This window comes from Pseudonaja textilis, chromosome 1, assembly GCF_049901715.1.
Source record: "Pseudonaja textilis isolate UNSWEBS1 chromosome 1, rPseTex1.2, whole genome shotgun sequence".
Lineage (NCBI taxonomy): Eukaryota > Metazoa > Chordata > Lepidosauria > Squamata > Elapidae > Pseudonaja > Pseudonaja textilis.
The window spans coordinates 315,200,502-315,215,153 of NC_141990.1; the positions used below are offsets into that span (position 1 = coordinate 315,200,502).

Sequence of the window (14,652 nt, forward strand, 5' to 3'; positions counted from 1 at the left end):
CCAATTTTAAGGAACCTCGTTCAGGGTACCATGGACACTGCATCCATACAGTATGCATTAACAATTTAACATTGGATCGTGACAAACAGTTTTTTTCCCTACCAGAAGAACTAAAGATAAAGAAATTGGTTCTGACTAACTTCAACAACTCTGTAATATGCTTCTCCTGATGTGACAGTTTTCCTCCCATACTTAGGAAGATAATCGTCGCCTGCGACAGTTATCGATTATGGTGCGCACCTTTGCCTCTTCCAGGTGATAAGTACAGGAGAGCAGAACCCGTATCTGCTGGCAGCAGATCACGTCGGGGTCACCACTTGTGGTGGTCTCTCATGGAAAAAAGACACAACGCAAGGTTGTCCCGGGATGAGAGCCCAGAGCAAACTCCAAAACCCTCTTTTATTAGAAGCAATCTTCGTTAACGTAGCAATTTTTGTTAATGTCCTATCACAAACGCATTACATCACACAACATGCACTGATCATTCACATAAAGCATACAAGGCTGAAAAGTTTAAGTTTGCTACAGTTCTGGTTAAGAAATGGCAATAATTTGTCCTTGTTCCGTGTTCCAGCCAACCACCAGAAGGCTCCGTTGTCCTAGCACGTACACAAAGAACAAAGAATCATAGATCCCACACGCTATCAATGTTATTTGCTCATCCCACCCTGGAAACTGCCCCACATTGATGAGGGACAGCAGCTGAATATGATGGGTGGAAGATTTAAATTCTTTCATTTCAAGAAAATCGAAAGGTAGTAGAGATTTTCTACATAGCCACAGTACTCTATGCACATGTCAGGGCTGCCTCTGTCCATTTCCTAGGAAGGAAAGATCCTTGGCTCCATAGACTTAGAGAAAAGTACTTTTACTAGGAATAAAACTAAAAGCAAGCTCTGAGGCAAAGCATGGGAAAACAGCAACTTGAAACAAACTGTGGGGAATGGGCTCATGTATTTAGGACCAAGTTTCTTAGATGGTTGGGTGGAGTGCAAATACCTCACAGGTAGACTCTATCACCTACTTTAAACTCTTTTGGCTTCAGACGTTTTCTTTTGTCAGCTTGTTTCTTATGTGCCTGCCTCAGAACTTGCCTAATCTTTGGTTCCATAGATTTAGAGAAAAGTACTTTTACTAGGAATAAAACTGAAATCAAGCAGTTCCAGGCAAGCTCTGAGGCAAAGCATGGGAATACAGCAAAATGAAACAAACTGGACAGCCCAACCCCACTTGTAGCTTGGCAATCACAGACTATCACATAAAAAAGCCAGCAAGAATGGTCTTGAATCCAGGCCATAGTTGCAAAGCTGCAATGAAAAATCCACCCTGATCCCTCCCCCCTTTTCTATGGCAGCTAGCAGCAGACTAGCTGACAGCATATATACTCCAAACCCCCGAGAGTGAACCTAATTCTTTAAAACACTAACATGTTAAAAAAAATTCCATTAAAAGGAACAAAATAAAAATAACCTCCAGTTGCTGAAGACCATCTGCATGACACAAAGCAGAGACCCAGCTGCAGTCATCTTCCTTACCTTGCACTCTAAGTCCCATGTTCCACCACCCCAGCTGACTTTCACCATCATTTTGCTCCTGATGAGCCATGTCCAGCCAGGCCCTTTGGAGAAATGGCTGTCTACATAAAGTGGTTTTCCAAGGTCTTGTGAGCAAGCTATTATATGCGATCTCACCGAGAAGCTCTTTGTGTGGCCAGAAGCTGCCTCTGAAGGGTCAGTCCAGACATGCATCATCACCAACAGGAGCAAGAAGATATGGACAGCTGGTATAGCAGGAGATAGCCAGGGCCACATAGCACAGGAGGCCAAAAGAGAGAGATGGTAGAGGTAGTGACTTTGATAATGTAAGTACAGGCAGGGACACCAATAGCGATAACTTTGAGCACTGGGGGTAAGCACAATTCATTCAGTGCCATAATAGCTTCAAATGATTATTGAACAAATGGCCATTAAGTGAGGAATACCTGAAATTATATTCTTGCTCTCTGGCTCTGAGTTACACCTTTTTCTTAAGGAATCATAGTGTTCAAAATAAACAGAAATAATCAGTAGTGAGGACTGATGCCTTGTCATTCATATGTGTGTTTGTGTGTTTGTGTGTTTGTGTGACTGTGTGAGTGTGTGTATGTATGTGTGTATGTGAATAAACATTTTGAATACAGTTTATTATCAGTGCATATCATTTACAGAATAGCAAAGAAAGAATGAAAACATTATGAAATAATAATAATAATAAAATATATAATTAATATAATTATAAACCATCTTAATATTTAGTTCCTACATAGCAATAATCTTTCTTCATCTAATTTCGAACCAGGTTAGGAAGAAGCTGGAATAAGATATCCAAACAAATTGAATTAAAATACATCAGTAACAAACAGGCACAATTTAAAGCTGGACTTCAGAGTTTTCAAAAAGAAGGGGGATATATTAAAATTGAAGATCTGATTGGTTTGGAATACAGAGGTTTGGAAAGCCCTGAACAATAAAAGGTTGGGGGAAGGACATTGTATAACAGAGAGTGCCATCTGGTGGACAAAAAATTAAGCTGAAAAAGGGAAAGTTCCTATTTCTCTAGGAATCGGATTTGATACAATGAAAAGGAAATATTGAAACAATATAACAAGTACCCTAAAAAGTGAAAATTGAATTAGAATAAAAAGAAAAAAAATATGGATTGTTGGACTGATTGGTGATTTTACTATAAACCCATTTCTGGAATAGTTGTTAATCCAGAAAGTTTGAAAGAAAAAGAGAAGCTGATTGGTGGATTTTAATGACTATAAGATATAAGAGTGTGTAACAATGATACCTCCGTGGGATCTAAAAATAGAACTTAAATATTTGAAAGAAATACTACATGCAAGAGGTGAATCACTTGCCTCTGAGTTAAAAGCCATGGAAATGGCGATTGAAAAATATGAAGAAACCTCAGAGAAGGAGGAGTTAGTTCAAGAAGAAGCCATCTTAAATAGACAATCAACACAAAGAACGCCACAAAGAAGAGGAAAAAGAAGTGGGGTTAAAAATGGGAGATTCAAAAAAGTAACTAAAATGGGGAATACTTATAAAAATTGGAAAGACAGAAAGAAACAGCAGAAAAGTAAAAGGGGGAAAGAAAATATATATATAGAGAGGGATATAAATCAGAGGGAGAAAAGATTTGGAAAAACAAAAGGGAAGAGAGGTAATGAGGAACAGGAAAAGGAGAGAAAGAAATATGGGAATTGTAAAATAAAGGAAAATTTTTCTTTACCTAGAATACATTGGGACAATGGTTAATGAATTAAGAAAGGGGATTCCACACTGATATGAGGGGTAATAATAATGTACTTTGCAATTACAAATTATAGAATATAGTCTATTGAGAGGAGGGAGGGGCACTGATATCTTTTTAGAAGACGAATACATGTTCTTTTTTATTGTTACAAGAAAGGTTAATGTTTATTATATATATTGAAATGATTTAAATGAATTGTGAGGAGGTTTAAAAATGAGATTAATATCAGTGACCAAGCAAAATGGATTAATTGTTTCTTTCTCTCTCTCTCTTTTTTAATTTTTTTTTTTGATATTATAAATAAAATGTTATGGAAGCTAAGGGAGAAAATACATCGCGGAATCTGACTGAAAAGTACAATGTAAAGTAGTTTATTTTTCTAGGGATTGACTATTACTATAACTAAGTAAAATAGATGTTTAATTGGGAATTACAGATGCGGGAATTAAGGCATACTTAAACCACTGAGGTGACACCCTCAGACTAATAAAAGGGGAGGGGAAAATTATGTTTTGTTTTATGTGAAAAACTTGTATTAATTTAGAGTTTAAGAAAAGAATATGTGATGGAATTGCAAATTTGACAAGATAAAAAAGAATTAAAAGGGAAGAAGTATGAGATTATGGGAACTATTAGTGATTTAAATGAGAAAAGAGTACTTTGGAAAAGGCTACGCTTAAAAGAAGCATTAATGCTTAAGAAATACATTTGAAATAAATTGAAATGAATTGAGAAGATTTTTAGAATGAAAGTAATATTAATGAATAGGATTAATTTGCTTGTTCCTCTTATGTAAAAGTTGAGAAGTAAAATGAGAAAAGAGTACTTTGGAAAAGGCCACACTTAAAAGAAATGTTAATGTTTAAGAAATATATTTGAAATAAATTGAAATGAATTAAGAAGATGCTTAGAATGAAAGTAATACCACTTAACAGAATTAATCTGTTTGTTTCTTTTCCTATGTAAAAGTTGAAAGGGAGAAATAATGATAGAATTAAGTTAAAAATGGACAAGACAGAATGTTGAATGTAAAAATGAATATACTGTATAATTACTGTGATATTCGCATGTAAAAGTGGTGACTTGGAATTTTGTTGTACACTGAAAAGAGCTTTTTTTAATGTTGTTTTGGAAAAATTGAATAAAACTTGTTTTTAAAAAAATCTTTCTTCATCTAATTTCTACCTCTTATCTCTAACCACTTGCAAAATCTATTCCATGTTAAGTAGTATTCTGTGTCTTCTTTGCCCTTTATTTTTAATGTCAATCTCCCCATTTCTGCACACAGTCTAATATTTTTCTGAATTACATCCTCATTTGATTTTCCCAGTATTGTGTAATGCATTCCTTGCTGCTGTCAATATGTGCAAAACTAAATATATAGTCCCTTTATCATAGCCCTCCAGCAATATACCCAACAAAAAATATTTCGGGTTGACTGATGCCTTCTCTAATTGCACTCTGGGTTTCAACCAGGATATCTTGCCAATCCAAGTACTTTGCTGGCATGGCACAAATCAAACTTGAATCTGTTGTAAGGAAGATAGATCTGTCACCAGACAGCTTTCATCTTTTCTGATTCAGCCCACCTTTTCTTCAGTGAGAAGAACATGCCACATCCCTAGGAGAGAACGAACCTTTTTCTGGATTCAGAACTTTTCCTTCTAGCTCACCTTTCTGGCCCAGATGATTGCATGCAAATTGATGATAAAATCCTGGCCTGGAGGAGTCCTGGGATCTAGTTGCCCAACTTTCACAGGGTTGAAAGACTGATTGGGGAGGAAAATCCAGTTGAGAAGATCATAATGTGCAGTTCCCAGTCCATCTTCTAAGAAGGAGACTTCATCTCCAACACTGTTGTTGAACTAGACAGTCTTCAAATAAGTAAGAAGCTGAAAGAAAAGAGAGCCCTTAGAAAGTGGGGTAGTTAGAAGTGAGACATCCCAGCTTCTATCATTCTCTAGTGACCATCATAGAAGGAGAAGAAGAAGAAGAAGAAGAAGAAGAAGAAGAAGAAGAAGAAGAAGAAGAAGAAGAAGAAGAAGAAGAAGAAGAAGAAGAAGAAGAAGAAGAAGAAGAAGAAGAAGAAGAGGAGGAGGAGGAGGAGGAGGAGGAGGAGGAGGAGGAGGAGGAGGAGGAGGAGGAGGAGGAGGAGGAGGAGGAGGAGGAGGAGGAGGAGGAGGAGGAGGAGGAGGAGGAGGAGAATTTGACTTGGGTGCATATACTCTCAGTGTACCTAAAGAAAAAATAAAATATATTCATCAAGAATCATAAGATACAACAATGACAGTCATAGGTTACTAATAAGCAATCAAATCATACAAATAAAACAATATAAATCATAAATATACAGGCAACAAGGTTCTAGATATAAGTAGAAAAGGAGGTAACAGGAAGGAGGAGAAGAATAATAGTAATACAGTCTTAGTAAATAATTTAACAATGTTATGGAAATTAGTTGTTTAGCAGAGATGGCATTTTGGAAATAACTATCCCTGTGTCTAGTTGTGAAGATAATTACAAATCTTGTGGCATGTAAATAGTTAATAAATTAATTAAGAAACATTCATTCATGGGAATTTTAAAGAACCTGTGGACTGTTCACAGAAAGTACCTGCCAAGGCTGGACATCTTTCCAAACCTCGGCTTGGCCGATTGTGCTCTTGTTCCACACATTGCATGTAATGCATGTGCCACAGCATGAACGGCATTGTAGATAATGTAACTTTCACCTGCCATATTTGTTTCAAACACATAAAATGGCAGATTCTGTAAACTCTCTTTTCTGGTACATTGCTTTTCCTCCTTTTGAAGGATCGCTCCTGGTTTATGGATCTTGCAGTCGAAGACATCTTCCCACCATTGTGCAAGAAAGACATCTCCTTGAGGATTCAAGGGGTCTAAAGACAGAAGAAAGTGCCGGAATTCTGGAAAATCATGGCTATGATCCATGAAATGCAAAGCACTATGGAAGGGCTTTTTAAGTTCTAAAATCTGGTGAAATAAACTAATATCCCAATGGGAAGTCAGGATGCAATCTTCATCCATTTTTCAAATAAATGCAGAGAAAAGTATATAGTTGAAATACACTTGTATTCTCTAAACAAAACGTTCACTTCAGCTTTAAACCAACTTTTGATTAAAGGAATATATTTTGACGGTGGGCAGGTCCCTCCAGTGCAGCCGGCTCAATGGGGTGGACCTGCGGGGCCGGCAAATAGAATGCAGCAGTGCTGGCATGTTTGAAAAGTAGAGCAAAGCCAGAGGTCGGTAGTTTTTGCTGCAAAGAATCAAAGCAGCTTCTGGGCTGTGCACAAGAAGGGACGCACAAGTCAATGCAATTCAGCAACATAAAATAACGAAATACAAATAAAACAAATCAACAAGAATCGGCAAAGCATCTCTGATTAGATTTTATTCACTACTAGAATCTAATCAGAGTTGCTTTGCCAATTCTAGTCCAATGACCTGCTCCAGCAGAGTTAGAAGGGAATGTGTTTGTATGTGTGTGCATGGCTGTCAAAACTCCAAAAACAGGTCAAGTAGCTCTGGGGAGGCCAGTCTTAAATTAGAACACTTGCTAAACAACCGGCCATTAAGTGATGACCACTTGTATTTGGTTTGCCAATCACCTGGCCACACCCACCCAGTCCCATAACCACCAAACCACACCTACCTGGTCATATGACTAGCAAGCCACACCCAACCAGCAAGCCATGCCAGCCAGTCACATGACCAGCAAGCCATGCCTGCCAGTCACATGGCCAGCAAGCCCCACCACCAGTCATGTGACCAGCAAACCATGCCCACCCAGTTGTGTGACCAGCTCACTCATGTGACCAGCAAACTACACCCTCAAATTAGGCCATGCCCACAGAAATGTGAATCCCACCCCTGAGTGGGGGGCATTGAGGATGAGTTTGTAGCACCAAGGGGACGATGGACTAAAAAAGTTTGGGAACCATTGATATAAATCCTATTTTATTTAAGCAGATTTTATCTTAAAGGAGTTTTGTGGGTAGAAATCTATGTGGGGTATATTAAGAATTACTGTTCTTCCAATAATTGCCAAGAAGAATAACATCCTACTCATTTAGCAATAGCTTATCTTCATACAACCAGAAGGAGAAAAAACAGGTTTGTTTCCTGTGTTGTTCACCAAAACAGAAGTAGGAGTTGAGGGTCATGGTGCAATTGGTATTCAGCCTACCTGAAAGTGAGTACCTGCACCCAAGATGGAGTCTGTAGAATGGAATGGAATGGAATGGAATGGAATGGAATGGAATAGAATAGAATAGAATAGAATAGAATAGAACGCAGAACAGAACAGGACAGAACTGAACAGACTAAAATAGAACAGTGTTGGAAGGGTCCTTGGAGGTCTTCTCATCAACCCCCTGGCAGGCAGGAAACCCTACTCCACTTCAGACAAATGGTCGTCCAACATCTTTTTCAAAACTTCCAGTGTTGGAGCATTCACAACTTCTGGAGGCAAGTTTTTCCACTGATTAGTTGTTTAGATGGAGGGGAGGATAAGGAGCAAGGTTCTAGTGTGTTGATCAGTTGTAGCCATTTAAAAGTAAGCAATAATATAGGTGTTTGTGTGGAACAAGCAAAGAACTTGTATGGTAGGGGTGAAATTAGTTGCCCATTTCTCCATGAGATGAGGTACTTGAGATGTATGGCTAATTTAAACTCTGCTGGAGTGTTGCCTAGCAACTGGTTAAAGGCTGGGAAATTTGTCTGCTGTCAGCTGGTGGGGGAAGAATACCACCAACCATGATAGAGTTGTTCAGTGTTTTTCCAGTGTGGTCCCAGAAAGCTGATTCTGTCTAGTGTGAGATGCCCAGTGAAACACACACTGAGATGGAGATTTTAAAAAGCTTTATTCTTCACAGAGGAAAAGACACACGTGGATCATTCCCATTGAGCCTGTGCAAAGGCCACTTCTTCAACAGTACAATTTTTATACTTAAGCCCAGCTTAACCCAACCTTTTTGAGACCAACCTATGACTTTATCATTGTTTATTAATAATGCTTAGCTTGCATCTATATTGTCTAGCAGCAATCAGCACATTTGCCTCTAATTTCTAAGAACAATTTAGTATACCATGCCATAATTACCACAGTTCCCCCAAAATAAGATTGGGTCTTATATTAATTTTTGCTCCAAAAGATGCATTAGGGCTTAATTTTTGGTTAGGTCTTATTTTCAGGGGAAAATGGTACTAAATGCATCTGTCTGGTTGACAATTTTAAAATGGGGCTTATTTTGGGGGTAGGGCTTATATTACGATCATCCTGAAAAATCATGCTAGGGCTTATTTTCCGGTTGGGTCTTATTTTCGGGGAAACCCAATAGTACAATTCCATCAAAGCTCCTGTTTGGAGAGAGAGGACAGACCTGAATGAAAACAGTGTTGTATATCAATAGTAGTAGCAGCAGTAGTACAGTAGTAGTAGTAGTAGAGTAACAATTATATACTAATGATAGACATACTGTAACATAGAGGTAATAGTAATATATTATCAAAAGTGATCGAAATATAAGACAATATACATACAAAGAACTCTCAGACTTACTCTTTCACTTTTGTGTCTTACATATTTTTATCAAAATGAAACATCTCCCCAACCCTTATAAGGGTATATAATCATCCATCTGTCCAGGGTCCAGTGCTTTTTGAGATCTGTTGAGTCTAGGACAATGCAATCAGGCAAAGTTTAAACGAAAACTCATAACAAGCTCCATTGATTTTAATTCTGGATAGGGCCATAGTACCCAAGATGGAACTGGTATGCAGCTTGGCTTATTTTATAAAAAAAGTAATGATTGGAAAAAGTGGTCTGGATGTCCGATCTGGGATCCTGGGGGAAAAATATGGTTGGCTTGGGCAAAAGTCATAGACATTCTCCTTATTGGATAAGCAATCCTCACGGCCTGTGATAGGGACTCTTAGCAGCATCTGATATTAAGTAGAAAAAAAATCAGCTCAATTGCTCCAGATAAGAAAATTTGCAAATGATGAAAATTTAAGGCAACATTACAAAGCACAATAATTAAAGGTTGATGTTTACAAAATAAAAAGGAGGGAGGTATAAGGCTAAACAGACTTCTTTCTGTTTAAAGTATTTGTATGTTTGAACAAAATTGAAAGGCTTCTTGAAAACTCTTCTAAGTAGGCCACATAGTTAAATCAGACTCTATGTCAGGGTTCTGGCAATTGCCCTAATTAAATCATGAGACTTGAGCCAAGCTTCAAAAGAATTCAAAAGATTTATTAGGAGCAATATGTTGGCATTAACCTAAATGAAACCAACTATGGCATACTATGAGTCAGTGTCAGCAAAATGAGTCCGCAAAAAAAAAAAAAACTCAATGTTGTTTTAGCTAGCATGTGCTTGTTGTGTTTGGACATAGTTGGAGTGGAAACCTTTGTATCCATCTGTACAGAAGTGACTATATGTTTTCTTACTTTCCTACTTAACTTTCCCCATGAGGTGACTTCTATTGTTCAGATCTGGCCTCAGCACTATAATGTAGCATTTGGGGAGAAAGATACAACTCAGCAGACCAGCCGCAGAGGCCAAGATGGAGAAGATCTCCACAGCCACCATGGACTTTCCTTTGGTGCTCAGATAGGTGGGGAGGAAGGAGATCCAAACGCTGCAGAAGACCAGCATGCTGAAAGTAATGAACTTGGCTTCATTAAAGCTGTCAGGCAGCTTTCTGGCCAGAAAAGCCACTATGAAGCTGACAAGACTTAGGAAACCCATGTAGCCTAGCACAGCATAAAACATGGTAGTTGAACCTTCATTGCATTCCATCACGATTTCTCCCTTCACAGAATGAAAGTCCAAATTAGTAAATGGGGGGGAGATTGCCAGCCAGGAGGCACAAAGAGCTGTTTGCGCAAGGGGACAAGCCAGGACTATGATCATTTGCTTCCCCAAGAATTTTCTTGCCCTGTTTCCTGGCTTAGTAGCCATGAAGGCCAGCACGACAGTCAGAGTTTTTGCCAACACAGATGAAATGGCAGTGGAGAAGACGATGCCAAAAGTGGTTTGTCGGAGGAGACAGGTGAGGTTCCTTGGCTGTCCGATGAAGAGGAAGGAGCAGAGGAAGCAGAGGAGGAGAGAGACCAGGAGGATGTAGGTGAGATCGCGATTGTTGGCCTTGACGATGGGGGTGTTGCGGTGTTTGATGAAGGCTGCCAACACGAAGATTGTGATCAAAGAGAAGACAAGAGCTAGAGAAACTAAAACAAAGCCAAGTGTATCCTCATAGGAGAGAAAGTTCATGGTCTTGGGAATGCACAGGATGTGGTTCTTGTTCGGGTGTTGGTCTTCTGGGCAGGGGATTCACTGAGCTGCATCTGGAAGAACAGGCACCAGATATGTTAGACAGAGAACCAGGGATTCTCTTTGAAAGGAATTGCTTTCCCAGTGAAGGAAGCTCAAATGAGCCAAAAGCCCCACTCTCCAGAGTAGCTAGATTACAGGCACCTGGCTATGCTACCCATATGCCCCATTTCTTTAATTCTGCTACACACAACACAGACAGGTTCAGTGAAATCAGTCTCAGAAGATGTGATAGAACCTATTAACCTCTCAGCGGGAATTAATTATTTTATTTTATTTATCACATTTTAAAATGCCCATCTCCTATATCAAGGGACTCTGGACAGTGTTCACTAAAATATTAAAACATATAAACAGTGTATAAAAGTTAAAACTGTTGCTAACAACTTAAAGAAGGATGCACTGAATATTCCACCCTTAAAAGTTCTGAATTGTTTTCATGTCGATTTGCTCAACTGATTTGCCACCTCATATTCTCTCTCACTCCTCCCCAGGCAGCCACACCACACGTCCTTTTTCCTGCTGGACGGTCTCCTTGAACAACTTGCCTGTTTCATTAGAAATGGTCCCTTCTGGGCAAGAAACACATCCATAGCAACAAGAGCGCCTTTTCTCTTCAACTTTCCTGGCTTGTCCTGGAAGGCAGCGCTTCACACAATGGGAGAAAGGCTTTGTCTGAAAAAGGAGAGTGAGATGGAGAGGTTAGAAATGTTCAGCTTGGCTTTGGGGTCTGTATAAAAGCAGACCCTTTTCTTCCTTTCACTGATTAGAATTTCCATCACAACAACCTGGTCCTTCCTCTCAGCTTTCCTGACCCCTGGAAACAACATCTACTCCCCACCTGGCTGGCCCACACAATGGCATCGGGGTTGATGCTGAAGTCTTCAGCTGAAGGAGCCTCCGGATCTACCCATCCAACTTTCTGTTGAAGGATTGTCATATTTGCAAAGACAACCCAGTTTAGGATGTCAAATCCTGCATATTTCATCCCAGTTTCTGAAAAGAAGACTTCCTCCCCAGCGGTATTGTTGAAAAGGACGTTTCTCAAGAAGACGTGCATCTGGAATTGCAAAACAACCAACCAAAATCCATAAAAGGAAGAGACTGTATATCAAAGTTGCAACCAAGCTGTAGATTGAGGCAAAGTTCTATTTGTGGAGCTGCTAGATCTTCAGCTTCAAGGACTGAAACTACAAATTATTCCCAAGGAAAACTAGGTGCTTGAAAATATAAATAAGTAAAATTCCAAATTACTTCTTTGCAAAATATTTTTGGTTAACTGAAGTAATGAATGAGATGCACCAATATTGCATGTCACTCCAGTTTTTGGCAAGAGGCATTGATGTCCTTCATAGGTACAGAAGGGCTTTTATTGTCCCTAACCCAAATCTTTAACACTTGTCTTGATCACTAATCATACAATCGAAGTACAGTCTGTTTACTTGTTTGTTTATTTAATTTCTTAACAAGTCCATTCTTGTCTTGCCTTTGAGGCTTAAGCATGTACTCACCACAAATGTAGCAGAAATTAATGGTGCCCTTAATACACACTTCATCCTATTGACTAAAATGGGTATGAATCCTATTAATTAACTGATCAAGGAGAGATTTAACCTAGAAAGGAGAAATTTCCTGACAGTGATAACCATCAACCAAGGGAACAGAAGTTGCCTTCAGAAGTTGTGGGAGCTTCATCACTGGAAGCCTTTAAGAAGAGACTGGACTGCCATTTGTCAGAAATGGTGTAAGGTCTCCTGCTTGGGCAGGGGGCTGGACTAGATGACCTACAAGGTGACTTCCAACTCTGTTAATCTGTTATAAAGCTGTTTCCTTGACCAGAAGGGAAGAGCTGAAGAGTTACCTGCCAGGGCTTCACATAGAACAACTGTGACATCTTTCTGCCCCTCTTCAATGCCCATTGTGATTCCACCATATATGCATGTAATGCATGTGCCACAGAATAGGCAGCATTGTAGATGCTGTAGCTGAAACCGGTCACCTTTCCATCAAAGACGGAGGCTGGGAGAGTGGCCAGGTTCTCCTCCCCTGTGCAAACCCTTCGGCCATCAGGTGAGGACAGACCTGCCTTCAAAACCTCACAGTCAAATACAACTTCCCACCAGCTGGGGAGAAAGACATCTCCGTGGGGTTCATGTGGATTCAGAGCCCATAGAAAATCTTTGAATCCTGGCACTGGGTTTGTATGGACTGTAATAGACAAAGCACCATGGAAGGATTTTAGTTTCCCCCACTCGTAGTGATAGCCAATAGCTGAAAATTCCCACTGGGTGGTCAGGAGCCAGACCTTTCCAGAAGAAGCATGGTACTCTTCTTCATAAAAGGAGAGGGATAATAAAAGGCTTTGTAGAGCACTTGGAACCCCTGAAATAATCACAACCTGAGCATCACTGTTCAAAATGGTCCAAAGCACATCTATTTGTTTGCTGTTCAGTTCATTGAATATTAAGATTTGGGGTATGATCTGTTTTACAAATTGTATGCAAATGTCATTCTGGGCAAGGGTTGCGTCAAAAATCTGGATGAACTGATCACTGCTCTCTGACTTCTGAACAACAATCCCAATCCAGTTCCATTGGAAATACAGAAAGAGCCGGACAATGGCTGCATTCTGTAGGTGATACTGGGGATCAATCTGGTAGAAAGTGGGGAACTGGTTCTTATCCTTCAAAACAGGGTCAGAGAAGCGGTAACCTAGCTGAAAGGAGGGTGGAGATGGAGGAAAAAGAAGAGGTTAATGTTAGTTTGTTGCAGAAAATCAAATCCAGTAAGCACACACAGATAACTGATTCATTAACTTCTTTAAATACATAATAATATGAAGTAAAGTTACAATACCAACAGCAGATTCTTCCAATATGGTAGAGAGGAGAAATTTTAAGTAAGTTCTTAGTTTCAGTTCAGCAGACAGACAAGTCCGGACTAGCTTCATTTTCAAGCTGAGCACAGAGCTAAGCCACAACCCAGATTCCTCCCTTCAGTTTCTGTTTCCCAAAACAGCCTTCATTGGCTGACCCAGTTGCCATGCCTATTCATTGGCTGACCTTGTTACCAGGTCTCTGCCAGTTCATGAATATGACAGTTAAGCAGGGTAAATGGAACCTGTATTTTTTTGTTACTAACCTCAAACTATTTAGACTAGAAGGGTATCTTATTCTAGAGCCGAATCCCCCCAAGTTTGCACCTTCATAAGCTGTTTTCTTTCAGTCACAGAATTGACTCTGGGATTTGTTGGCAATAACCACACAAGGCCAAATTTACAGCATTCCCCCTTTCATCATGTTACATGTCCAAATACCTGAGAAACCTTGAAATTGCCAAACACGGTTGCCATCTGGTATGAAGTTCTGGAGCTGAGACCACCAAGGACAGAGAGAAGGTTGTCCTGTGTGTCACACTTATAGTTAGGAAACACTTTTCCCCGACTGGAGAGCAGGGACAGGCTGACATCTGGAGTCATGCTTGCATAATGGTGCTCTTCATAGATGCGGAAGCCCAGAGTGATGTTGGGGAGAAGCTGTGGGTCTTTGTTGATCTCCTGGATGGCAAATGCCAAAGCCAGAATGTGTTGGTAGTTCTTGGGAACAGGTCTTTGTTGCAAGTGTTAGAGGACAAAAATTAGACAGGAGCAGGAGGTAGATGTTTATTCTGTCATTTCATTACCTAAATTCCAAGAATTGATCATGAAACAGATCAGTAGACATTAGTTGATTTGTTTTCCTGCTGTCAGAAAACAGGGTTGCTGTCAATCAGTTGATACTATTGTTAACAGTGTGTGACAAATCCTCCTCTCCCTCTTTCCACAGCACATTTTAAATGAGTTACAATTTACAGCATTAGCTCAGAGCACTGACTTTTCCAAAATGAACTTTTGAGTCCAGTTAAGGAAATCTGGCTGACCGTCCTGATAAAACTACACCATTTATTATATCCAGTCATGGAGGTATTAAAAGCTGATATCTTCTGTCCTA

The 14,652-nt window shown here is 39.6% G+C and overlaps 1 protein-coding gene and 1 pseudogene across 1 annotated transcript in view; both read right to left on the reverse strand.

The window, feature by feature from the left end:
- Window positions 1-14,382, reverse strand: part of LOC148128320 (extracellular calcium-sensing receptor-like) — a 41,117-nt gene extending 26,735 nt beyond the window's left edge. The window contains exon 1 of the mRNA XM_087933777.1: window positions 13,980-14,382. Coding sequence (XP_087789903.1) covers window positions 13,980-14,141 — 162 coding nt within the window. The 5' untranslated portion in view covers window positions 14,142-14,382. The remainder of the gene's footprint in view (window positions 1-13,979) is intronic.
- Window positions 9,782-13,613, reverse strand: LOC148128321 (vomeronasal type-2 receptor 26-like; annotated as a pseudogene).
- Window positions 14,383-14,652: the final 270 nt, after the last annotated feature.